The sequence below is a fragment of the Juglans microcarpa x Juglans regia genome, chromosome 5D (assembly GCF_004785595.1).
Source record: "Juglans microcarpa x Juglans regia isolate MS1-56 chromosome 5D, Jm3101_v1.0, whole genome shotgun sequence".
NCBI classification, from domain to species: domain Eukaryota; kingdom Viridiplantae; phylum Streptophyta; class Magnoliopsida; order Fagales; family Juglandaceae; genus Juglans; species Juglans microcarpa x Juglans regia.
In genome coordinates, this window is record NC_054602.1 from 18,698,484 (window position 1) to 18,723,729 (window position 25,246).

Consider the following 25,246-nt stretch of genomic DNA (forward strand, 5'->3'; position numbering starts at 1 on the left):
GAGTGGCACGTGGAGATCCCATAGATTTGCCACTTCATATCTTTGAGAGGATCCGTTATGAGGTGAGCATCGTCTCCACGGATAATCTCTCATACGGTGTCCTAATCAGCCGGCTATTACTTGCACGGGGAGTGCCAACTCAGCCAGAGGAGCGGGTGAAAGATCAGATGAGCCCCCTCGACATGACCACTCATCGACGTAGCATTGGACAGGCTAGGGGACGTCAGCCACCCCCTGTAGAGGATCTAGTTCCTCCGACACAGCCTGAGCCAGGTCATGTGGGGAGTAGTAGTCAGCAGCCGCCGAGTATATCTGCGGGAGATGCACGGCCTGCTTGGGTTGATGCGGTGATCTCACAGCTGACTGCGCATATCGATCATAAGATCGATCGATTGCTCGTGGCTATAGAGGCGTCTGTATCTGAGATCGCCCATCGTGTAGGTATCCTCAACGACAAGGTTGATACCTTGACTGAGGAGGTACGGAATTCGAATTTCGCGAACAACGCTATCATTTAAGTGTTGTTTAAGAAATTCGATCATATTTTGTATTTTGCTTTTATTATTTATAAAGAAAAATATTATTTAATATTTCTATGGTTTTTCACCATTCAATTCTCAATCTTCTTTAATATTATATTTTCCAACTTTAATACTAAATCACTGCACTTCAAATATATATAAACATAAATATATATTTAGATATTTCAAATTTTGTATATATAAATATATACAAGTCAATTCTTTAAATATATATAATATTTAACGCTCGAACGTTAATTACTAACATTCGAACATTGGTGCCAAAACATTTCACGTTCGTACATAAGCTGCCAGAATGTTCGAACATACATTTGACGTTCGAACGTAAATTTTCAATACGTTCGAACGTTAAAAAAACCTCATATATCTTTAGCGACAAACTGTCACAGAAAAGGCCTTTTAGTGACAGTTTGGGAACTGTCACAATTTCCCAACCGTCACTAAAGATCAATTGTGTTGTAGTGTGAAAGAGTGAAATATGAATTAAAAAGATGCATTCTTGAATTTAGGAATTCTTAAGAGTTAATATACGAGGGTACTAGAAATTTAAGATGTGGAATCTAAATGGTCATCCACTAAGTAGTTTATGTTTACATTTATAACAAAAGGTACACTTTTATTACCCTAACTAGCTAACAAATGGTTGACTGTCCAGATTCTGACTCTTCTCTAGCTACTCTATTATGAGATACAAATCTAGGGTGTATAATCTCGTACAAGTTCTTTGAAAACAAGTAAAACCTTTGAAACGAACAAACTGCGGTTTCTTCCTCATTATTAACCAATACACAATGGAAGCCACAATAAGCAGCATTACTGCAACGAAAATCACAAGAAGAAGACCACTTTTCTTTGCATATTGAGCCTAAGAAAAAAGAGAGTAGAAAACTTAAATCTTTATAATTAACTGCTAGCTTCATGAATTACCTGAATCTTCTCTGAATCTTGATGTCAAGTTAAACTTTTGACATAACTAGTGATGTTATAAAATAACAAAGTAGAGGTTTTGAATTTTAACTCTGGTTAACTCTTAACTTCATCCCATTTAAAATATATCTAAAGCACTGAAGAAGGCTAACATTACTTAAGATTTACATTTATAGATCATTAAAAGTACGACATCTTAAAATTTGTGGATGAAAAACAATAAGAACATTTCCCATATTTCGAAAGCTAGCAATTAAATTACTTGAGCCGAATTGATGAGAGGTAGCAGCCATTCATCGAGCTTCAAGCTCAGAAATGGTAATGTCGTTTTGAGAAGCAGCTGCTGCAGCAGAACTTGAGGGATCCTGACCAGAATCTATAATTCTTCTATTGATAAATGCAGGCTTGTTGGGAGAAGAAACGTTCGCTTCATTTCCTAGCATGAACACAACTTCTAGCATGGTTGGCCGATCCGCAGCTTGTTCTTGCACGCATAAAAGCCCAATTTGAATACATCTCAAAACTTCATAAGCAGGATATGATGCCTCATCACCCAATGAAGAATCGACTATATCTAGGGCTTTACCTTCTTTCCATAGGTCCCATGCCTGGAGCAGTAGAAGAGTGATATCCTAGAGTCAGTTTCTATATATGAATGGTGAAGTTTCACTGAAATATATATATATATATAGTTTACTTACATGTCCAATCAAGTTTAGGCAAGGGCTTCCAACATAAAAATGGTTATTTCTCTTGCCACTAATTATCTCTAGTGCTAAGACACCATAGCTGAAGACATCTGATTTTGTAGAATATAATCCTTCCATTGCATACTCTGGTGACATGTATCCACTGAAATTCCATAAGAAGAAAACACTGACGCTTATAGTCCATTAACTTCTACTTTTAGCACTTGTGTGTGTGTATGCAGGCACGTGTGTGTGTGTGTGTGTGTGAGAGAGAGAGAGAGAGTTACTATGTGCCAACAGGTCTATTTGTATTTGCTTCAATTTGGTCATCCCCAAACATTCTAGCAAGACCAAAATCTGAAATTTTTGGGTTCATTGCTGCATCTAGTAGTACATTGCTTGCTTTTAGATCCCTATGGATGATCTTCAGTCTTGAATCTTGGTGAAGATATAATACTCCTCTAGCAATCCCAACAATAATTTCAAATCGCTTCCTCCAGTCCAAAAGTTGTCTTTTTATTTCGTCTAAACCAAAACATTGAAAACTTCCATTAATAATGCCTAGTGAAAAGGGTTCTACAAAAGAGTATAAGTTTTTTATTCTTAGGTTTAAATTAAGTCTTGATTCTTTCACACATATTCTCTACAAAGCAGTAATCAAATGGTACTTAAAAGCGATTGCTTATTGAAGAGAAGCCATACCAAAGATGAAAAAGTCTAGGCTTTTGTTTGGCATGTATTCATAGATCAACATCCTCTCTTCTTTATGAATACTACAACCAAAAAGCCTAACAAGATTCCTATGCTGCAGTTTTGCTATTAGCATAACCTCGTTCTTAAATTCTTCTGTGCCCTGTCTTGAACTTTTTGAGAGTGTTTTTACGGCTATTTCCTGTCCATTGGTTAGTTGACCCTGCATTTACAAACAAGACTTGAATAGTTTATGATATATCATTATGAGAGTTTCTGTTAATACTTATCAAATGAGAGATGTGTACCTTGTAGACTGGGCCAAAACCACCTTGTCCAAGCCTATTAGCAGGGGAGAAGTTGTCTGTGGCAGCAACAACGGTGCTTAGTTCAAAAAATGGTAAATCTGGTTTTCCTCTTCTTTCATCATGTTTTTGAGAATCTTGAAAGGGTATCGAACTGGCATCGTCGAACAACATGGGTTGGTTGGCGCTCCCTGTCCAAATCAGGCATGGTTACAAAAGATGGCTACTACAATGTTGAGTAATTTAAAGGAACCAAACAAAGGAATATTCTATCGTTCTTACTTTATAATTAAATTGGTCATGAAAAAGAAATACGATAATAATCATGCATGGTTACAAAAGATGTACCTTTTCTCTCTCTCTTTCTCTTTATTACCGAAAGCACAAAGACGAAAATGAGAAATGAAGTAACAAGCATGGCCACCACCGTGATTGCCAGCCTTTTCTTACTAGCAAAGAACCCTGCTGCTGGCTTCCTTGAATGATACAGATCTGAAAAAGAATGGGAATTTTAATTATGTAGAAGAAATTCTTTCAGTTCTTGTCTAGTTTGAAGGCCTTTATAATAAGCCGAAGAAAGAAAAACACATGGAGTGCCTTAATTTCTCGCTTGACCTCCCGAATTCAGATGAAAATTTGATCAATACCTAACTCAACCGCATCCACACGTACATACAAACTTTGGCCACCACCACCTCCATACAGTCTTGTATCAATCAGAACACCATTCCAGTTGATGCAGTCCCCCGCTTCCTCCCGCGCATCCACACTTGCATACGCCGTGCAAGAACAATTCTGTAGGCACAATTCCTTACACGCTTCCATACTCAAACCAGTCTTAACTCGTGCTGCTGAAGTATCCGGAACCTTCACATTGGCAACCTTCACAAACCCTTCGCCGCTCCTGCAAATGGATGCCGCCCCACGCTTCCTCACGCACCCGCCTGATGCATTTCTCTGCAACCCTGGCAAACAGCTGCACTCGAACCCACTACCAACCTTATTGCATTTCCCAAAAGCACCACACTTTCCGTAAATGTCACACTGGTCAAAAGGTGCCGCACCAAGCATATCCCATTTACTGTCTCCCTCCATGTACACAGACCGTTGGACGAAACCAGACTCGTTTACCACTAATGTTGACAGCAGTGTTGGGCGGTCACCGACACCCCAAATAGTTGTAATCTCGCTCTCGTTGTCCACAAAACTGATATTGAAGAGCTTACTATCCTGCAATGTCGGGATTCCACTCCATCCATGGCCATTCCAATGACCAGAACGCCACCGTGGAACCTTACCCTCGTACAAGAATAACTGAGGGGAGCCATTGCTGTCTATCTTATACGAAAAGTTTCCAGTTCCTGGGTCGTCTTTGGACTTCCATGATGTTAGGACCCGGTTCAGGCCAGTTCTTCGGTCCAGCCCAATTTTCATGTTTGGAAGCGAGGTATCCGTTGGATGGTCAAAGCTTTGCCATAGTGCCATCTTTCTTTCATCATCATGTGTCAAGATTAGATTTCCTGAATCCAAGAGCTGAGCGATGGTACTAATATTGTTCTTTGATTTTGAAACAATATCTGCGGACCAGATGTGTTGGCTCTGATCTTTGACACTGAGTACTAGGTTTCCATGAACATCGATTGAGAGAACTCCAGACCTGTTGTTAATAGGATTGTCTCTGTTTGCTACCCACACGTACACCTTGGCCTGCCCCGGATCAGCACTGTAATACCAAATTCCGACGTAGCGGTGGGTGGACATGCCAGGACTAAAGAAACCAAGGGCAAAGATCTTTCCGTGGGATACCAAAACCTTACCATCTGTAACAGGTTGACTGACAGTTATGGTGTCCTGTGAAGTGCCACACCGGAGAAGAAGGAATTGAAGCAACGTGTGCAGAAAGAGAAACAGAAACCTTTTTACAAAATACATGATCATGGACAGTTCTTAGGTTGCAGATACTGTCAAACATGGTATTATGCCTTGTTTCATTCGTGATCAATTTACGTTCTCAGAAGTAGGCCCCGCCATTGACGCAGTCAGATATTAGTCCCGGCATGCGTGGGTTGACTGCAGGTATATGATCACCCGTAATTGCGGTCTGAATAATGCTTAATAAATGTAACAACCTACTCCCTGTCCCTGACCTAGTATTTACGTGCATCTGTATCTTTTATCGATAAGGAAAATGCTCGGATGAATTTTGATAAAAGCAAAGAAGTCTTAAAAAATTCATGTAATTGGTGACACATCAAAGTACAATAGTGGTTTGACTTGCTTTTTAATTTTAATGACACCAATTTATAAAGCCTATGTATGTACTACATGTTTAGCATTAATGACGTTATAATATTAATATAGAGCATTGGTGATCAACTCCAACTAGAATTTAAAGTCGGTGGTTGGGTGAAGGTTGGCTGGTATTAATTCATGTAGCCCCGTGCATTGCACCCAGCCTCTTGTAGCTGCTAGCCTTGCCAATTCCTCCGAATTCTAATCACATTTAATACCTGTGGCCAAGTTTCATAGGACCTGCATGCTATTTTTCGCGTTAAAGCACTATTTTTTATTTTTATTTTATAATTGTTGCAGGGAGATAGATACAATATTATATGAACTCTTCAGTATTTAATATTAATGTATATAGATAATGTGAATTCAACATTAAATACTTTAGGGCCTCCATCTTATATTTATCTCTCTAATTATAAAACATGTTTGCAGACAAGAAAATAGTAAGAACCGGCCTTATCGAATGTTTATCTATGCCAGAATTAAGATCGACCATCGTCAGCGCTAGCCCCAAACATAAACTTCAAATTACCGACATTACCATATGGTTGGCCCCTACGTACTCGTGCTTATCATAACCTCAAAATAACTCCGAAAGATGCAGTCTAGTTTCTTGCTTCAACAATCCTATCATCTCCAGTACATGGTATAACTGGGTGGCCGCTGGTCCAGGCCTAGTGGACATGCCACTTTAATTGAAACTCGATCATCACTACAACACAATTATTTTGTAGTGACGGTTAAAAATTTGTGATAGTCTCTAAACCTTTTTGAAAATCGTCACTAAAAATAGATGAGATTTTTTTTACATTCTAACATATAGAAAATTTACGTTTGAATGTCACATATACATTCGAACATAGTGGCTACTTCTGTACAAATATGAAATGTTTTGGCACCAACATTCGAATGTTAGTAATTAACGTTCGAACGTAAAATGTTTTGCGCCAACATGCGAACGTTAATTACTAATGTTCGAATGTTAATTTTAATTAAATATGACTCTGATTTAAAAATTAAGTGGTTTTTATAGTGCATAATTTGTGAACTAGTCTATATAATTGACTTGTATATATTTATATATACACAATTTGTAATATATAAATATATATTTATGTTTATATATATTTGAAGTGCAGTGATTTAGAATTAAAGATGGAAAATATAACATTAAATAAGATTGAGAATTGAAAAGTCAAAAACCATAGAAATATTAAATAATATTTTTCTTTACAAATAATAAAAGTAAAATACAAAATATGATCGAATTTCTTAAACAACACTTAGATGATAGCATTGTTCGCGAAATTCAAACTCTGTACCTCCTCAGTCAAGGTATCAACCTTGTCGTTGAGGATACCTACACGATGGGCGATCTCAGAAACAGATGCCTCTATAGCCGCGAGTGATCGATCGATCTTACGATAGATATGCGCATTCAGCTATGAGATTACCGCATCAACCCAAGCAGGCCGCGCATCTCCTGCAGATGTACTTGGCGGCTACTGACTATTACTCCCCACATGACCTGGCTCAGGCTGTGTCGGAGGAACTAGATCCTCTACAGGGGGTGGCTGACGTCCCCTCACTTGTCCAATGCTACCTCGATGCGTGGTTATGTCAAGAGGGCTCATCTGATCTTTGATCCGCTCCTCTGGCTAAGTTGGCACTCCTTGTGCAAGTAATAGTCGGCTGATCAGGACACCGTATGAGAGATTATTTGTGGAGACGATGCTCACCATGTAACGAATCCTCTCAAAGATGTGAAATTGCAAATCTATGGGATCTGCACGTGCCACTCACATCAAAAACTGTTCCCGAAGCCGACTAAATGTGGTTTATGTGCTACAAGATCCACATTTGTTGCAGCAATAAGGTGCAACATGTGGAAGAAAGGTAGCAGATGGTTCTGGTTGAATACATTCTTCCTCTCGATCTGCATGCGAGTCCCTCCTGGTGAGGATGTAGAAATCATTGTCTCGATCATCATCCCGAGCCTCGAGGCCAGTATCCTCGGCCTCTGACCGATCTGCATCTCTGGTTGATGTTGGCTCAAATGGTATAGCGTGTATAGATGTCTCAACTCCTCGATGAATCCCGAGGTGCTCGACGATGATATCTACTGAAATCTCAATGGAAACACCGAGATGTTACACATCTCCATATAAAACTTCTGAACCATTGAGGGGTATACCTTCCCCCTCAATGTACAGATATTTCCCCAGCCTCTACTGACGAAAACATCTCTCAGAATTGTCTGCTCCCATATGAGTTCATTGAACTCATTAATCTGAACCTCTGGCTCTACCATAACAGTACGAGCCTCGATATAAGCAGTGTCCTGAGTGGCTCCTTCCCTCCCTCGTTTCTTAATATGCAGAGGATGAGTCATATCCTGAAAATAGAAAAGGAAAAAAATTATTTACAATGATACATTTTTTGTGTTAATTTTAAATTACTCTGCATTAACGTTCGAACATAGTAAACTTAACATTCGAACGTTAATATAAAACGTTTGGACGTGTATACTTTACGTTCGCACGTAAAACACATACGTGTGAATGTATAACATATGAACATGTTAAGAGCACGTTTGTGTACTTTCAAAGTCCTTGGAGTTATTGAAAGGGAATAGTTCCAAATGCATCAAAAGAGTTGTTTGAGACTAATGTTTTGGCACTTTTCTTGTCATGAGGAGCTTGTGATTTTTGTGAAGTGTATGTTTTATGGTCTTAACATGATTTTAAAACATAGGATGTGATCTTTAGATGTTGCATAAATTGGATTGAATAGGTGTTTTCAAGTTGGATAGAATTGCAACAAAAATCGAGGCATGTTTTGGCCTAAGCCGAGTTTTTATACTTTTGATGTGTTTTAAATTTTTTTGATTAAATATTTGGAATTAGGATAAAATTTACATTTCTCATGTAAATTTTGGTGAGTTTTGGATAGGGTTTAGAATTGGGCGGTCCGGACCAGAAAAATCGACCGGACCGACCAATTTGGTCCTGACCGGATTGAACCGGGAGTGGTTCCGGTCCAGTCCGGTCTGAATTTTATAGGACCGAATGAATTCGATCCGGTCCACGGTCCAGCGATTTTTTGGACCGGACCTAATTAAAATAAAATATATATATATATATAATTTATATATATTAATTATATAATTTTCATTTAACCAATTAACCTAATCCTATCACCAACTCACCATTAAGTAATTATTAACTAATACTAATATTTATAATTTTATACTAATAGTAATATTTATAATTTTATAGTAATACTAATATTTATACTAATACAAGTATTATATTAATAGTCTAGACTCTAATTCTAGACTCTAATATGGTATTAAAAAAAAATACTAATAGTCTAATATAGACTAAGACTATAGTTAATAGTTATTCTTATACTAATATAGTTATAACTTATACTAAATCACTATAACTAATATTAGTATATTACCAATATATAGCTATACTATATTATTAAATACTAATAGTCTAATACTAATACTATTAATCTATTATATAGTTATAACTTATATTAATCATGATTCATAATAAATAATCACTATAAGTCTATAGTATAATTAGTATTAATGTATTATTATATAATATATAGTATTAGTATCACTATATCATTATAAATTTATAATATATATATATATATACACACACACTATAAGTCTATATGTAGTAGTAACAATAACACTATAATAGTATAATATATAGTGTTAGTATATAACTCACCAATGTCACCATTAAGTAATTATTAACTAATACAAATATTTATAATTTTATACTAATACTAATATTTATACTAATAAAAATATTATATAAATAGTCTAGACTCTACTTCTAGACTCTAATATGGTATTAAAAAAAATACTAATAATCTTTTGTTTGGGATCACTTTACAAAAATACCAAAAGGTGATTCAGGGCTGCATGTAATTATTGTGGTGATTCGTATGCATGTGATATGAAGACCAATGGTACGAAAAACATGAAGTATCACATTGAGCACCAATGCAAGAAATGTCCGTTCAAGAAGACGGATAAGTCCCAGACGAATCTAGGTTGAAAGGTGGAGGGAAGAAGTGGTAGTGGGGGACTTGTGCCTATTGCATTTAGTGTTGAGGCTTGCCAACAAGTCTTAGCAAATATGATTATTCTTGATGAGTTGCCATTTAGGCATGCTGAAGGGGAGGGTTTTAGGAAGTTTATGCTTGTGGTTTGCCCTAAGTGGGTAGGGATTTCATTCCGTATGACGGTTGCCAATGATTGCTTTAATTTGTTTTAAAAGAAAAATAAAAAGTTGAGAAATGCTCTTCGAGGGTGGCGCGTTTCTCTTACCATGGATACATGGACATCCGTGCAAAATCTAAACTATATGCGTCTCACATCACACTTTATTGATGATGACTGGAAGTTACACAAGAGGATACTTTCCTTTTATTTGGTTGAAAATCACAAAGGTGATATCCTTGGTAACGGCATAGAGATGTGTTTGCATGATTGGGGGCGACCAAAAATACTTGCACTCACACTTGATAATGCAAGTTCTAATAATAGGGTTGTTTCTTATGTGAAAGAAAAAACAAAGAATAGGAGAGACATGATCTTGGAACATGAATTCTTGCATGTTCGATGTTGTGCCCACATTTTGAACTTAATCATTCATGAGGGGTTAAAAGAGTATGATGAGTCTGTTGCAAACGTGTAACGCCTCAAACCCGGTTGGCTCGGAGAATTACTACCTGTCACTTAAGAACATGTTTCCCAACACAATTAAAATAAAACTCCAAAACTTTATTAGCAAAACTCAATCTAATGTAGTCTAAAAAAACCACATTGAAAACTCTACAAAGTCATTACTGCAGCAAAATAAACTAAGGCGTCCAAAATCTCTCAGTAGTCGTAACAAACCAAACTAATACTTTCATAAGTCTTACTAAAACCCAAGCCCAAAATATAAATAAATCGAAAAGACATTAAAACTAAAGGACATCAGAATTCATTCTTCTAACATCTTCTCCCAGCTTAATCATTCACGCCAATCTAATCCAGGTCCTCAGTTGGACTCTCCACATCATCTGAAAAATATTATAAAGATAGGGGGTGAGTTATCAACAACTCAGTAAGCAGAGGACATATGCTAGCGTGCAAACATGAGCATTTACAAAGTATAGCATGCAAAACAAAACATTTTCCAGAGTTATCATGCAGAGCATAACATATTTTCAAAAGTAACAGAGCGATGGTTTTAAGACACGTAAAACCCATAATACTTTGGCATAACATAAACTGAGTATCATCATTAGATCAAAACAGAGCATCAAATAGAGCAGAGACCATGTTTCACCCCCGTGGTAGGGTTGTGCTAACCCCGGTGGCCAAACTAGGCAGAGACAGAGATGAAATCTTTCCTTTATTCTTCTCGGAGCCCCGAGTGTGCACACAGGAAAGACCACAATAAAACCACTTTGTTTCCAAAGTGGGTGCACTCAGAGACAGAGAAGTTGGTACCAACCCAAACAGAGCAGAGCATAACAGAACAGAGGAGAGCAAAGCAGTGACAGAGTCAGATACGAAAACCAGTACACCATGCCAAAGGTTTTCAGATGTTATATCAAAATAATATAGAGTACCAAAACAGAATCAGACAGTTTATACACGCTGAACACAAAAGCCAGAACATCTTTCTAAATAAATACACAACTCTTCATATTCTCAAAATCGCTCATTTTTCAGATTTCAGAAATCACATGACAGAATTTAGCTCATGTCTACACAATGCATGTCAGAACATATTTTTCTTTTTTTCGTACAGATTTCATGAGTATGCAAATAAACGACCGAGGTTGGTTTTGTTTTTTCCAAGTTCTCATTTCACCACAAAAATATGCAAAGTTTTCAGAAAATCAACCTCAGTCTCAAATAATTCGTGTAAGGCCTAGCATAGGAACCCCGCTTACCTGAACAACTTAGCTTATCAGAATTTTCCTAAAAAATGTCGAATCGAATATAAATCGTCACCTATAAAAAATAATAACATAATTTCCGTAAGTTTTCAATCAATCACAAATTTCGACATTTAATCCTAAACTTCTAAAATAACCTATTTTAATATCTCAAAACTTAAAAACCTCATAATCCCAAGATATATCATCACTTCCTAAAAATCACCAATATTCACCATGACCAACGTCCAACTCAAAACACCAATATTTAAACCCGAAACAGCCAACAAATTTCATAGCATAAACCAGTCTCACACTAACAACTCCATCATCCAATCCAACTGACCCCCCTTACTCCTCGGACTCAGTCCGGCACAACCAACAAATTCACAGTAAATATGAATTAGCGTAGAAATACATTTAAATCTCAAAAGTTCTTTGAAAAAAATACTTACAATGCTATAATATAATTTTTGAAAGATCACGGAGTTGTACGAAGTGACAATGCAGCAACAAAATAGTGCCAAATGCACTGTGGCCGAGGGTCTCAAAGACCCACTTTTGAACGGGTGCAAACGAAGACCCGAGATTGATAGGGTAGGGCCTAGGGATGTCGGTGAAGCTAGTGGTGGTGGTGGTTGGCCATGGGTGGCGGCGCAAAGGGTGGTTGAAGTGAAAAAAAATACCCAAAACGAAAATATTGATGGTGGGGCTTCACCGGTGACAGATCGGAGGTGGGGTTGGGTCCATTGGGTTGCTAGGAGGTTGAGGATGATGTGGTGAGAAGATGGTGGCCGAAGGTGGCGCGACGGCGGCGTAGCGGCGCAAGGAGTGCCGCGGCTTGGTGATGCTCGTGAGAGCTAACGGCGGCGCGGTTGGGGCTGAGATTAGAGGGTGGTGGTCACCGGTGGCTGGGGAGGACGGAGGGCCTGCCGGTGTCGATCACCGCCGGCGCACGGCAGCAGGCTGGGAGGATGAAGGAACGGACGGAGAGAGGAGAGGGAGAGACGTGCCGCACGGGAAGAGGCCAGGAAAAAGAAAAGAAAAGAAAGAAAAGAAGGAAAAAAAAAGAAGAAAAAAGAAGAAAAAGAAAAGAGGAAAGAGAAAATGTAGAGAAATAAATGAGGTTCAATTCTCACATCTTGGGTCACAAAAATGATCCAACGGAAACGATTTTGAAACAGCAAGTAAAATAAAATAATTTAAACGCAGTGATTAAAATGAAAATAAATAATTAAACCCAATAATAAGCTAATTTAATATGAAAAACAATTTAAATGTATTACAATAATCAACTATAAGAAATCATTTCAGAATAATTTTCACAAAATTAAAAATCATAAAAATAAACCCACTAAAAATCCAACTAATTTTAAAACAAGAGAATAAATTTTTAAATTAATAATAATAATTTTTCAATTAAAAATACACTAAAATATGGGGTGTTACAGAAGGTGAGTGGTGTCGTGAAGTATGTTAAATCCTCCCCTCAAAGGTGGAGTGTATTTCAAAAATGTGTGGGGTTGGAAGAGATTCAATCTAGAAGTCAAGTTTGCCTAGATGTACCAACTAGGTGGAACTCCACCTATCTTATGTTGGAGAGGGCTTCAAAATTTAAAAGAGCTTTTGATCGTTTGGAGGAAGAAAATGAACTAAGGTTGATTTATGAAAATATGCATGATATGTTTTAAAAAGAAATGAGAAAATGACCTCAGATATATGTTCTGTATACTCCTGAAATCTATATAAAAGAGAAAATATTTTCTGACATGATTGGTATAGAGATGAGCAATATTTTAACATATTATTTCTGAAATGTGCAAAAGAGCGAATATAAAATTTGGGAGTTTTGTACATGTTCTATGAAGATGTTCTGAATACGTTTTTTATTATGTAAAAATGATACGAATATGTTGAACATTTGTTTTTATATGATATGCATCTGAAAACTTTTGGCATGACTTTCTGATTCTGTTTCTGGTTTTGATACGATGACTCTGATTTTGTTATATGGTTGGTACCAACATCTCTAATATGAGTGCACCCACTTTGAAAACAAATTAGTTTTTCTTCATGTTTTTTCACGTGTGCACATTCGGGACTTTGAGAATGAATAAGGGAAAGTTTCACATTCTGATATTGCCTGGTTTGGCCATCAGGGATAGCACAACCTTACCACGAGGATTAAACACGGTATATAATATGATACGATACGATACGATATGATATGGAATAATATGATAAGATAAAGATGTTCAGTCATATTATGCCAAAGGGTCTTTGAATATGAACAGTTGATTTTTGAATATGAACAATTTGAAATGTCGCTCTGATTTTTTTTTTGATAACACGTTTTGGGATCTGCATATTGAAACTGAAATGTTTTATTTTTGCATTCTGAACTCTCTGAAAAGACTCATGTTTACATACTAGTATATATTCTTTGTTCACCGAGTTATTGATAACTCACTTCTTTATCTTCATAATATTTTCAGAAGATATTGATAGTTCAGCTGGAGACCAGGAATAGTGATTATGAGCAAAACTAGCTGAAGATAGGATGATTTAGTACCTAAGAGTACTATTGATGATTAGAGAAGTTTTATTTGGTAGATGGATTTTCAATTTATTATGGAATATTGACATTTATGTAATTAATTGAATGTTATGTTTGGGTTACTAGAGATTGTGGAAACCCATATTTGTGTTTCTTGGATTTATCATATTGATGACCTTGTGGATAAATTTAAGTTGATGTAGATGAATTTATCTTTTCGTGTTTTAGAGTCTTTGAGAATGATATTTGTGTTTGGGAGATATGATTGTAGGTGACAGGAGATGACTCTCCAACCCCTTCGGGTACAGGGCCTTACATAAAAGCTGCACCAAATTTCATTTCCTTAAACGTGGGAATTCTCCAGAAATGCTTGTGATTATACTATCCAAGGATCTAGTGAACTCGTTCCTGTAAAACTCATTAGCAGGGGGGATTTCGAAGGCAGCAATTGTCATATGCCGAATTCAGTATGAGAACAAAAGCAGAGCATCGCCTAGTGGAATTGGCGAAGACAAAATAAAGTTCGAGTGTAGTTCTAATTTGGTAGATTGGTATACCTGCTACATTGTTAATTCAGAGAGAAATAAGTACTTCCTACATCTAGGACAGAATGGTCACAAGAAGTACATTCTAACGACCCTCTAGCAATGTATCTGTTATCTCATTTGAACTGGAATTCATTATTCCAGCTGATGATGATACCGTCTCTGGAAGGCTCCTCTCTGAATAAAATCCAGGGCGTCCAGGATGAGAGAGCAACGCATTTTGGTTATCCAGCATCAAGAGCACCGAAGAATTTGTAGGCCTCTCGTCTGAGCGTAGTTGAACACATAAAAGACCCACTTGAATGCATCTCAGCGCTTCAGAGATGACGAACTGGTTATCTAGCAAGGAATCCATCAATTCCAAGGCCTTCCCTTCATTCCAAAGTTTCCACGCCTAAAGCAGTTTCAAACGCTCGAGTTATGTCAAAAGTACAAACAGTAAAGTCTACATTACTATGGTTTAAAAGCTAGGAGTTGTGTTTATCTTGTACTCACATGCGCAATGAAATTTAGTTTGTGGTCTGGATGGGAAAAGCCCCGGTTCCTCTTCCCACCGACTATCTCCAGCAGAATTACACCGAAGCTAAAGACATCAGATTTCAAAGAAAAATGTCCATCTATGGCGTATTCTGGAGACATATAGCCACTGCATTAATCACAAAAGAGATGATATTGGTAACAGCACACTCAAAAAGATACATCTAAGGTAAGCATCTCTTTACTTACTAGGTTCCAACTACTCTCTTCGTCTTCACTTCAGTTTGATCCCCACCAATGATTCTTGCCATTCCAAAGTCTGAGATTATGGGATTCATTTCACCATCTAACAGAATATTGCCAGCTTTTAGATCTCTGTGGATTACTCTCGAGTCTTGAATCTTTATGGAGATAAAGAAGTCCTCAAGCTATCCCGATAACAATATCTAATATCTTTTACCAATCGAGGGAATGACGGCTCGCTTCATCTGCTTCAATTATTACCTTAGTCAGATTTTGACTTCCCTTGGTTTAAATGTAAAAATAGATCAACTCATCACTAGGCTATGCTACATTGACATATGAATCAATGCCAGGAATATGTGTGTGTGTGTGTCTGCATGTCTTGTTTCTATATTTGAGATACCGACCAAAGATTAGGGAGTCCAAACTTCTGTTGGGCATGTACTCATAGATTAACATTCTTTCTACTCCTTGAATGCAACAACCTAGAAGCTTTACAAGTTCCGATGTTGAAGTTGGGAGACCAAGATGACCTCATTCTTAAACTCCTGCAGGCCTTATCCAGAATTCTCTGCATGCCGCTTTACTGCTATTTCTTGCCCCAATGGAAGCTCACCCTACAATTACAAGAATGATATACCATAATGTTATTACCTACATTTACATCTTCATTGAGAAGCTAGTGAAGTAAAATGTTTGTAAGATAAGCAATGGATAAAACTGTTTGAAATGTTACTATTTGCTTCATCAGTTACCCCGCAAATTGATATTTTTACCTTGTATACAGGGCCAAAAACACCTTCTCCAATCTTATTGACAGCAGAGAAGTTGGTAGTGGCAGCTTCAATAGTAGCTAGTTCAAATGATGGTAGCTGAAGTTCATCCTCCTTGGTGGCTGTATAAAGAAAGCAGACCAGCTTAATGACGACGATAAGAAAGCGAAAATGACATGAAAATGGCAAGATCTCATCCCAGCTCCAGAATGGCTTTCTGAAGCCTTTATTGGGCAAAAACAGTGTAATGTAGGCGGAAGTCAGAAGCTAGAGAAATCTTACCAAGTTCCGAAGCTGCTAACTTTACATAGAGATCTTGGCCATATTTAGCTACCTGTCTAATATCAATTAATTCTCCAAACCAGGTCACACAACCATTGCCACTGCTGCTGATGTCCAGGTTAGCATAAGCCACACAGGAGCAGTTCTTCAAGCACTCTGACTTGCAATCTTTCACATCCATGCTGACGTTCACAGAAAATTGTGATGCATCCGGTAGTTTTAATCCTGTTACCTTAATAAATCCCTCTCCAGTTCTGCAAATATTTGGATCATTTGGAACACATCCACCTGTCCAATCAAGCATATTCCAGTTTTTGGGTGATCTGGGCCTGAAACCCTTCAAGCACTCGCAGTTTATTTTCATCTGGTATCTTATTGGGGGTTTACCTAAAAAAGTAATAGTAAGAGAGTTTTTAATATCTAGCCTCCATTGATGTACTGGCCACATCTGTACGATTACAATCTGTTCCCAGTACGCCAATTGGCTAATTCTTTGGTGAAAAACTCAGGCTCCTTTAGGACTTTTAGGGCTCAGTTTACTGTCTGATAGAACATTGGTGGTTTTCAGAAGTGCAATCAGAAAGCAATTCCACCAGCACTTTCAAGCCATTTTCTCTAATGTATCATATAGGTAAGCTTAGTTAAGAATTCCATATACTTTAAAGGGTAATTTCAAATTCAAATGCATTTACAGCCAACAATTGAATTGGGTACATGAACCTTTTCATTAATGTCAAAATATTTGAACTATAATTTACAAAGGAGATATCAAGATGCCGTTTGTATCTGCGATGCTGCAGCTCGAATGAGGTGTGAAATAGTCACAATGACTCCAGGGTGGATACACAAATTCTCAACATGCTATCTTTTCATTAACACTTTGACAATTATACAGTGATGACAAAAAGATATCTTATGAGCACTCACATTCAAGAATCTGGGGAAAATATTTTAGACCCACAAATACTTTGTAAAACACATGTAGAAAGCTTTAATCCCTCTTCTATCTGCCCTGTAACGTTGTTATAGTTATTTCATTTGCAGTTTGTGGCTTTTTCCCTGTTGATGATGAATCAGCCTCTGTAAGATATCTTTCTGTGTAAAATCCAGGTTGTTTAGGTTGGAGTAGTGAATGATTCTCACCATCCAACATCATAAGAACAGAGGGCATTGTGGGTCTGTCTTCAGGTTGTTGTTGCACACACAACAGGCCAACTTGAATACTTCTTAAGATTTCTGATTTCCGAACTGGCTTCTCCATCAGAGCATCCACTACTTCCATGATTCTGCCTTCATTCCATAATTTCCATGCCTGGAACAATTCCAACTTAGAAACTCAACATGAAAGAGAAGAAGTGGAAAAGGAAAATAATTAGTTTAACAATGTGTAAGAAGAAATTTTTCTGCTCCGAACTCACATGTCCTAAAAGATAGAAGTCATGATCAGGATGATAAAATCCTCTATTCTTCTGTCCGCTTACTATCTCTAAAACTAATACCCCAAAGCTAAAGACATCAGACTTTATCGAAAAGAGTCCATCTATGGCTCACTCTGGAGACATATAGCCACTACAAGCAATCAATAGAATAAATTACATTGGCATATGGTCAAAATGTGTGTGTGTGTGTGAGAGAGAGAGAGAGAGAGAGAGAGAGAGATACTGCTGTTTTACATACTATGTTCCAATGACCCTACTTGTATTTGCTTCAGTTTGATCAGCTCCAAACGTTATTGCCAAGCCAAAGTCTGATATCTTCGGATTCATCTCACTATCTAAGATAATATTACTGGCCTTAAGATCCTTATGAATGATTCTTAGCCTTGAATTGTGATGAAGATAAAGAAGTCCTCGACCAATCCCTAGCATAATGTCCATGCGCTTCCCCCAATCAAGTGCTGTACCTCTTGTTCGATCTGATCCATTTTTGTGAAGTCAACATTAAATAATATAAAAGTTATGGAAGATTTAGAAGGATTGAGAGCCTCTTCACTGCTATTTGTTGTCCGGTTGGGAGCACACACTGTTGTGAAAAGGCCACATTTAGTCAACACAAGATATTGGCGTAAAGCTCATCATCACTAAAATGAAACTACGAGAGAAGTTTCTAGACACAACCCGAAGATACCTTGTAAACAGGACCGAAACCTCCTTCACCTATCTTATTCGTTAAAGAGAAGTTGTTAGTGGCTGTTGCAATAGCATAAACATCAAATAGAGGTAGCGCTTGGTGCTCCTCTGCAGCACTAGAATTGTAATCTAGACTCAGATTGTTTGCTCCCAGTTGCTGAGCTGTTAAACTAACAAAATTATTAGATAAAGTACACAAATGCAAAGCCAAAGGTTTGCTAGCGAATGCAAGTTGAAGGTTGAGAAACCAACTGAGATATGGGATTACACATTACAGCAACAGTTCTGTTCGATTGCAAATAATGCAATAGTTATAATCAAACTCTAACCAGTTTTAGACCTATGTTCAAGCAACCAGACTGGCTTAAATCAAATTCATCTTTTGTAGAGTAATGTTATATGCTACATTCTATCTCACTCTTATCCCCTTTGTAATTGTGACACTTTTAATCACCCTTAGATTATATTTAAAAAGAAAAATAAAAAAAAATAATTTAAAGGTTGATGGATAATGCCACCACATCATAGTGAGATAAGAGTGAGATGAGGTAATTGTGTGTAGCATTTTCCATATATAGACTAAGCATGCAAGTGTGGCATGATTGAGGTTGATTTGAAAATATGCATATTTGTTTTAAAAAAAAAACCTGAAAATAATCTCAAATAAGTGTTCTGCATAATCATGAAATCTGTATAAGAATGAAGTATTTTCTTTCATGACTTATGTAGGCATGAGCATATTTCTAACATTCTGTTTTCTGAACTATACAAAAAGAGAGAATATGAAATTTATGAAAATTTGTGCATGTGATGCGAGGATGTTCCGAATTGTTTTTTTTTTTTTTTTAATATGTGAAATGATCTAAATCTGTTCAGTACTTTATTTTGATATGATGTAGCATCTGAAAACCTTAGCATGAATTTCTAATTCTGTATCTGATTATAATTTGGTTCTAATGTTGCCTCTATTCTGTCTCCATTAAGGCCCTGCCACAGGTATAATAGTGGCATACGACCCCACCATGGGCATAATAATGGCATACGACCTTGCCATGAGTATAATAGTGGCATACGACCCTATCATAGGTATAATAGTGGCATACGACCCTATCATAGATATAATAGTGACATACGACCCCACCATAGGTATAATGGTAGTTTATAAACCTATCACGGGAGTTAAACATGGTATATGGCTATGCCTTGAGTATAATGGTGGTTTATAACTCTACCACGGGAGTTAAATATGGTATATGTTCCAATGTGATGCTCTGATATGATATAAAAATGATGTCTCAGTTTATGATATGCTAAAGGATTTATGAATAAAAATGTTTTCTGAAAACTTCGCTCTGATATTTTGATAACATGTTTTGATTCTGCATTTTGAAAGCAAATGTTCTGATTCTACATTCTAAAAGTAAATGTTTTCGTTATGCATTCTTAGCTTTATAAATGCTCATATTTACATATTAGTATATGTTCTATGCTTATTGAGTTGTTGATAACTCACCCCTTATCTCCACAATATTTTTTTCAAAAAATTTAAATATTTCAGTTGAGGATCAAGATTATGGAGCACGGATGAGATGATTTAATCATAGTAGATTAAGCACAAAAGGTTTCAAAGAGTATTAGTGATTTTTGTTAAGAAATTTGTCGTGTTTTGATGATTTGGTATTTTGGGAGATTGATTATATTGAGGTAGTTGGTTTGAAACAATAATTTTGATATGGCATTGAGAATTTGGAGTCTATATATGTACTGTAATATATGATTTTAAGTGAAAGGAAGTAACTCTCTGGCCCTTTCGAGATTGGGGCGTTACACACGAGCATAACCAAAACAACATCAGAAACAGAAGTAAAGGCCATGTTTATCCCGTGACAGAGTTGTGCATGTATGTGGTTAGCCAAGAAGAACATATCACTATTTTGTTACCAAGGTGATGCACTCAAACTAGAGGCCATGTTTAACCCTGAGGCAGGGTTGTGCATTCTGCAAACAGCCAAGCCGAATATAAACTACTTTGTCACCAAAATGATTCTACCCAAAATCAAGGAGACTAATTTGTCCCATGGCGGGGTCAAATGCCAGTATTGTATCTCGCGGTAGGGCCAAAAGCTTCTATTAAATTCCGTGGTAGGACCAGAGGCCCCTAATCTGTCCCGTAGTGGGGTTAGAGGCAACTATTATGTCTTCTGATGGGGCCAGAGGTCACTATTATATCTCGTGGTAGAATCATAAATCAAAGTAGAACAGAATCTTATCCCTCGGGGTTTTCACATGCAATATCATATTATAATGAAGTTCTGAGCAGATAGATATGATATCAACAGATAAGCATCTAAGACTTCAGATTCATATTTCATGTAGTAGAGAAACAAAGTATAAAAATTTGCTCATGTCTACACTAGTCATAATAAAATGTTATATTTCCAGAGTTCAGATATAAAGACTAGTGCAGAAAATAATTGAGACTATTCTCACAAGAAAATATGCAAGTTTTCAAAAAATTTGCCTTAGTTTTAGACAAAGTCCAGTACAAGAGCACCATTTACTTGACTTTGGTAGTATACTATCTAAGCTTTGAACTCGAACAGGACCACTATCATGACCTAATCCAGAAAATTACATTAACATATTAGTATTTAATAAATACCCAAACTAGCTAATAAAATTCTAAAGCCCAAACTATAGCTCCATACAACCCATAGAAAATAGTTAATCATGGGGCCTAAATTTTATGATGGCCCAGGCACAATGTCGAGAATTCACTGCTCCACGGATAGATTAGTTCAATGCATCTCATTCCAACACATCACATTTACATTCATACCCCTAACATATCGAAACAAAAATCTAACATTTTTATGAGCATCCCAGCCTCTATCCATGACATTGACATTACAAATGGGGACCCTCCAACATCAACCAACCATAAGATCATACAATCCAAAAATTCAAAAAAATAAAAATAAATAAAAGGAACTACAAACAAAGGTAAAGCCCCCCCCCCCCCCCCCCCCAAAAAAAAAAAAAAAAAAAAGAAAAAAAAAAGGGGACTACAAACAAAGGTAAATTAAACTTCTCAAACTTCTAGTTGACACTTACCCACATATAGCAGACGATGATTGCGGTGGCATGGAGTGGGGTTACTGACGGCGGCCGGGCAGCATTCTGGACCATGAACAGAACACTCAAATTGAGGGAGTATGGTGTAAGACTTGAAAGTTATTTGGTGGCATAAATAAAACTTTTTATGGACTTTACACCTTAAAAGTGCCAATTTGATCTCTAGGAATTTCAGTATTTGTTATAGAATAAACAATAAAATCTATTTCTTCATATTAGTTTAAACTTTTGCAATAGTGTTGATTTAACAAAATATCAAAGTAGGGGTTCTGAATTCTAACTAGAACTTTTCACTTTGTTCTATTTAAAATATATTACGGAGTGTTGGACCTATTTAAGAAAGGGATAGTTTTAAAATATAAAATAAAACATTACTTAAGATTTACAATAGTACTTCTTAAAATCTGTACATGAAAAAAGATCATTTCCTATATTTGAAAGGATATGAAATACTAGAACTTAATTGAGGAGCGGTAACACCCATTCATCGAGCTTCAAGCACAAAAATGGTAACCTCGTTTAGAGAATCTATAATTCTTCCATTGATAAATGTTGGCTTGTTGGTAGAATCTATAATTCTTGCATTGACAAATGCTGGCTTGTTGGGTGAAGGAACATTTGCTCCATTTCCCAGCATGAACACAATTTGTAGCATGGTTGGCCGATCTGTCGCTTGTTCTTGCACTCATGAAAGCCCAATTTGAATACATCTCAAAACTTCATGACTAGGATATGATGCCCTCATCACCCAATGAAGAATCGACAATGTCCAGGGCTTTGCCGTCTGTCCATAGGTCCCATGCCTGGAGCGGTAGAAGTGTGATATCCTAGAGTCAGTTTCTATTAATGGTCAAGTTTCAGTGCAGATCAAAACTGATCGAGAATATATATGTATAGAATAATATTTCTTCTCATTAGCCACTATCCAACCCCACACCCCACACCCCACACCCTATGTAAAAAATACATATGTATATGTATATGCATGTATATATTAGTTTGCTTACTTGTCCAATCAAGTTTAGGCAAGGACTTCCAACATGAAAGTGTTTATTTCTTTTACCACTGATTATCTCTAGTGCCAAGACACCATAGCTGAAGACATCTGATTTTGTAGAATATAATCCTTCCATTGCATACTCTGGTGACATGTATCCACTACAATTCCATAAAACGAAAAGCGAAATACTTTAGACAAACAAAATTCTGATGCTTATAGTACATTAACATCTACTTTTAGCATTGTGCACGCGCGAGAGAGAGAGGGGGGGGGGGGGGGGGGGGGGGGGGGGTAGAGAGAGAGAGCGAGAGAGAGTTACTATATGCCAACAGGTCTATTTGTATTTGCATCAGTTTGGTCATCCCCAAACATTCTAGCTAGACCAAAATCTGATATTTTTGGGTTCATTTTTGCATCTAGCAATACTTTGCTTGCTTTTAGATCCCTATGGATGATCTTCATTCTGGAATCTTGGTGAAGATATAAGATTCCTCTAGCAATCCCAACAATAATTTTGAATCGCTTCCTCCAGTCCAAAAGTTGTCTTCGTATTTCATCTGAACCAAACATTGAGAACTTCCATTACAAATGCATTGTGAAAAGAGTTCTACAAAAGAGTATAGCTTAATTTTATCCTTAGCTTTAAATTATATTCCAATCCAAATGCAACAAAAGCATTAGAAACTTTTGAAGTCAATATTGTACAAAAGAAGTAGTCCCCTGGTTTTGAACACGATTAAGATTGGGCTTTTTTAGATTAAACCACCTTAATACTTCGTGTTTATCTCCAAAATATTCTTTCACATATAACATAGCAATAATCAAATGGTACTTGAAAGCGATTGAAGAGAAGTCATACCAAAGATGAAAAAGTCCAGACTTTTGTTTGGCATGTATTCGTAGATCGACATCCTCTCTTCTTTATGACTACAACAACCAAAAAGCCTAACAAGATTCCTATGCTGTAATTTTGCTATAAGCATAACTTCGTTCCTAAATTCTTCTGAGCCTTGTCATGAACTTTTTGAGAGTGTTTTTATAGCTATTTCTTGTCCATTGGCTAGTTGACCCTGCGTTTACAAACGAGACTTGAAAGGGTATCAAACCGGCATCGTTGAACAACATGGATTGCTTGGCCCTCCCTGTCCAATAATCATGCATGCAGGTTACAAAACAGGGCAACTACAATGTTGAGTAATTAAAGGAACAAAACAGAGGAATATTCTATCGTTCTTAGTTTATAAATTGATCATGGCTATAATTACAAAGATGCATCTTGAGATGAAAAAACAAAATTGTACAGGAAAATAAGAAAAGAAATACGATATTAAAAAAAAAAAAAAAAAATTGGGTACCTTTTCTCTCTCTTTATTACCAAATGCACAAAGGAAAAATGAGAAATGAAGTAACGAGCATGGCCACCACCGTGATTGCCAGCCCTTTCTTACTAGCAAAGAACCCTTCTGACTTCTTTTCAAGGGAAAGACCTGAAATCATCGAATATAATTTATTCATGTTCTTGTCTAGTTTGAAAGCCTTAAGCCGAAGAAAGAAAAACATATGAAGTAACTTTAAGTTCTTGTCTATTTCTCTGGCCTGACGCTCTCAAATTCAGATAAAAATATAATCAATACCTAACTCAAGTGCATCCACACGTACGTACAACTTTTGGCCCCCATCCATAAGAGAAAATATGCACATCAGCCTACAGCCGCAGCACACTATGTGCTGAGTTTAAAAATATATATATATATATATATATATATCATGTAAGGTGTGCGGAGAAGGCGGCTGATGTATAGCCGCACTCCATCCATAAACACTCTTGTATCAATCATGTCACCATTCCAGCTCATGCAGCCCCCTGCTTCCTCCAATGCTGCCACACTTGTATATGTTGTGCAGGAACAACTCCGTAGGCACAATTGCCTAACTCTTCCATACTTAGACCGGCCTTAACTCAAGCTGCTGAAGTATCCAGCACCTTCAAATTGGCAACCATCACAAGCCCTTCACCGCTCCGGCACATGGATGCCACCCTACGCTTCCTCGCGCACCCGCCTAATGCATTTCTTTAAAACCCCGGCAAACAGCTTCACTCGAACCCTTTACCAACGTTCGTACTAGTGCATTTCCCAAAAGCACCACTCTCCAAGTGTCACACTGGTCAAAAGGTACCGAACCCTACATACGCCACTGAAGGCCTCCCTCGTGCGTAAACAGACCGTTCGAGGAAACCAGACTCGTTTACCACTAATTTTGACAGCATTGGGGAGGTGACATCCCAAATAGCGATCGTCTCGTTCTCGTTGTCCACAAAACTGAGATTGAAGAGCCTATTGTGCTGCAATGTCGGGGCTCCATTCCATCCATGGCCATTCCAATGACCAAAACGCCACTGTGGAACCCTACCCTCTACAAGAAGAACTGAGGGGAGCCATTGCTGTCTATCTTATATGTGAGGGAGGGCCCATCCCAGAAGGGCCTAAGCCCAAGAAGGCCAAAGCTATGAAACCTCAGGCCCAATAGAGGAAGCTGGAGACTCCGGGCCCACAGATCTCGGGTAACAAGCACAAACCAACCCAAGATTGCCTGTTGACACCAAGTTTAGAGGTGCCAAGGAGAACATCCCAGGACTCGGCAAATTGCCGAGCCCTATCACAAAGCACTAGACAAGACACTCAATGACAAGCAGA

The 25,246-nt window shown here is 37.4% G+C and overlaps 1 protein-coding gene and 2 pseudogenes across 1 annotated transcript; all 3 read right to left on the reverse strand.

The window, feature by feature from the left end:
* Nucleotides 1–1,618: 1,618 nt before the first annotated feature.
* LOC121264529 (G-type lectin S-receptor-like serine/threonine-protein kinase At1g11410) lies at nucleotides 1,619–5,127 on the reverse strand. The gene is made up of 7 exons (XM_041167752.1): nucleotides 3,801–5,127; nucleotides 3,502–3,645; nucleotides 3,157–3,344; nucleotides 2,861–3,071; nucleotides 2,446–2,683; nucleotides 2,171–2,321; nucleotides 1,619–2,077 (listed from the first exon to the last, which is right to left on the reverse strand). Exons 1-7 carry the CDS (start codon nucleotides 5,089–5,091, stop codon nucleotides 1,763–1,765), a joined length of 2,538 nt encoding a protein of 845 aa, XP_041023686.1. The 5' UTR covers nucleotides 5,092–5,127; the 3' UTR covers nucleotides 1,619–1,762.
* A 9,303-nt stretch (nucleotides 5,128–14,430) lies between these two features.
* LOC121264528 lies at nucleotides 14,431–16,638 on the reverse strand (annotated as a pseudogene).
* A 651-nt stretch (nucleotides 16,639–17,289) lies between these two features.
* LOC121265778 lies at nucleotides 17,290–24,579 on the reverse strand (annotated as a pseudogene).
* Nucleotides 24,580–25,246: the final 667 nt, after the last annotated feature.

Excerpts from the sequence above, each read along its gene's own strand:
- LOC121264529 (XM_041167752.1), bottom strand. The coding sequence starts at position 5,091 with ATGATCATGTATTTTGTAAAAAGGTTTCTGTTTCTCTTTCTGCACACG. Across the intron at positions 3,646-3,800 it reads TGTGGATGCGGTTGAGTTAG|ATCTGTATCATTCAAGGAAG; the intron begins GTATTGATCAAA and ends ATTCTTTTTCAG. Across the intron at positions 3,072-3,156 it reads GTTTTGGCCCAGTCTACAAG|GGTCAACTAACCAATGGACA; the intron begins GTACACATCTCT and ends TTGTAAATGCAG.